The 2,036-nt window shown below is 39.5% G+C and overlaps 1 protein-coding gene across 1 annotated transcript; it reads right to left on the bottom strand.

Annotated features, from left to right (window-relative positions):
* Positions 1–768: 768 nt before the first annotated feature.
* LOC132491178 (keratin-associated protein 13-1-like) lies at positions 769–1,314 on the bottom strand. The gene has a single exon (XM_060100030.1). The coding sequence runs from the start codon at positions 1,270–1,272 to the stop codon at positions 769–771; it is 504 nt and encodes a 167-aa protein (XP_059956013.1). The 5' UTR covers positions 1,273–1,314.
* Between the last annotated feature and the right edge of the window lie 722 nt (positions 1,315–2,036).

Genomic DNA, 2,036 nt, shown 5'->3' with positions numbered 1-2,036 from the left:
ATCAAAGAACGCTCTCTAAACTAATGTACAAAACTTCTCATATAACCTATAATTTTTCCCCATTCAGTTGTATTTTCCAAATGGCTTGCTTTTCTCCTTCAGTCAGCAAACATCAAGGCCTCATATTCTTTGAAGAATATGTGCTCTATGCCACTCCTGAGATTATTATTCACGTGAAGTTTATGCATGCAATGTAAGGATTTCAGAAAACAGAAGTTTTGAAGAAGAAAATGTTGAAACCCTCAAATAACTTAGTTCAAACCTATCAATGTTAGTTTTCCAAAGTTTGCTTTCAGAGGTATAGTAAACGTTAACTCAAAAGCAGCCTCCAAAAAAAGCAAAAGCCAAAAAAAAAGAAAGAAAGAAAAAACACGCTTAACTAGTTAAAACTAACAATAAACTTAGTAGCACATTTGCAAGCCAAATTGAATGAGTTTATTAGATTATATTCATTTAGGTTTTTATCCATTTTGTGAATAAAATGCATGAACAAGGATCACATTAATTCATTAACATTAATTCATTGTTTGTTAACATGAATTTCATTAATTGATTTAGTAATATATTTCATTCATTTTTCTAATTCCGTTAATTTATTCCATAAACTTAATCATAAGTTCAGTATACGTGGCAGACAGTTTTTTGGTCAGTATTTTACGAATGGCAAAAAGGTGAAGAACAGTTGATCCTCCCGAAGATCATGAAGATGATAGAAGCTCTGTATAGAGGTTGGACACATTGCTCACATCTGAATGTTCCACAAGCTGATCAATAGAAGGCAGATCCACAGATTGGTCTGTAACACAGTGATTGGCAACTCCTAGCGGCAAAGCAGGATGGGCGGCAGAAGCCGGATCTATGGCTCAGCCAAGGGAAGGCATAGACTTCATAACCCAGGGGTCTGAAGCCATGGGATCCAAAGCCCAGTGTGTAGCAGCTTCTGGATCCATAGCCCAAGGAGCAGCCTCTGCTGGACCGAGAGCCCAGAGACCCAGCATAAGTTGTGCAGCAAGGACTGTAGATCATGGAGGTCCTTGGACGGTAGCAGGAGGTCTGGCAGGGACTGGATAGCCCAGAGGATGTGAAGCACCTGATGGGCTCATAGAAGCCACTCCGGAGAGAGGAGCCCAGACGGCAGGAGCGGGGAGAGCAGCGATCAGTGCTGTAGACCAGGTCGCCGAGGTAAGAAGAGCCACAGGAGGAGCTTGAGTAGCGCAGGTGGTCCCCAAGGGAGCAGGAGGAGAAGTTTCCTGAGCATGGATAGTAGGACATGTTGAGAGGAGTTGTGAGTTCCAATGAGTGACAATGAGAAGATTCTGAGGTTTAATGTCACCCCCTGGACTGGGGTGTTTTTATACTCTTAGCCATGGGTGTGACATTCTACACAGTCACCTTTGTCACGCTTGTAAAGTCTCATCTCTGCATGTGTAATTCAATAATATTTTCTGTAATTGCAGATGAAAAATTCATTTCATCTCATATTCATGTGTGAACTCACCGTGTTGTTAAAACACTAAGCTAATGAGCTGTTCCAAAGTCAGAAATTCTATGATGACGTGCCTTTGATGCCATCTCATCGTGACCAGAAAATCCCCTTCTCTTCTCACTGGCCAAGATTCTTTTTTCATTTGACTGTATGTTGGCTGGGGGATGCTTAGCTCTAAGGGAAGGGATTAAGATGAATTAATTTTTTTTTCCTGTGGAAGAAAGGCACCCTATTTGCCACCAATGATTTTCTTTCCCTAACTTTATTTCATTGCCTAAAATTATTTTTATATATTTTATTATAAAATTACTTCTCAAATTCTTTAGAAAGAGAAAATAGATCAGGTAAATTGAATAAGAAATATGGTGGATCACAGAGATAAACCAGAACAAATGTTTAGAGGCAAAAATGACTAAAGAAGTCTACTTTGAAGCAGAGGCTCAGGGGATGCCAATATGTGCACATGTGAAAAGACTCAGAGTCAAATATTTTAGAGGCAAGAGGAGATAAGTAGTGACTTTATGGGGTTTTCTATCTCTGTAGTTTAAAT

The sequence above is a fragment of the Mesoplodon densirostris genome, chromosome 5 (assembly GCF_025265405.1).
Source record: "Mesoplodon densirostris isolate mMesDen1 chromosome 5, mMesDen1 primary haplotype, whole genome shotgun sequence".
Classification (NCBI taxonomy): domain Eukaryota; kingdom Metazoa; phylum Chordata; class Mammalia; order Artiodactyla; family Ziphiidae; genus Mesoplodon; species Mesoplodon densirostris.
The sequence above is the reverse complement of the archived record's forward strand: the minus strand, read 5'-3'. Positions and strand labels throughout refer to the sequence as shown.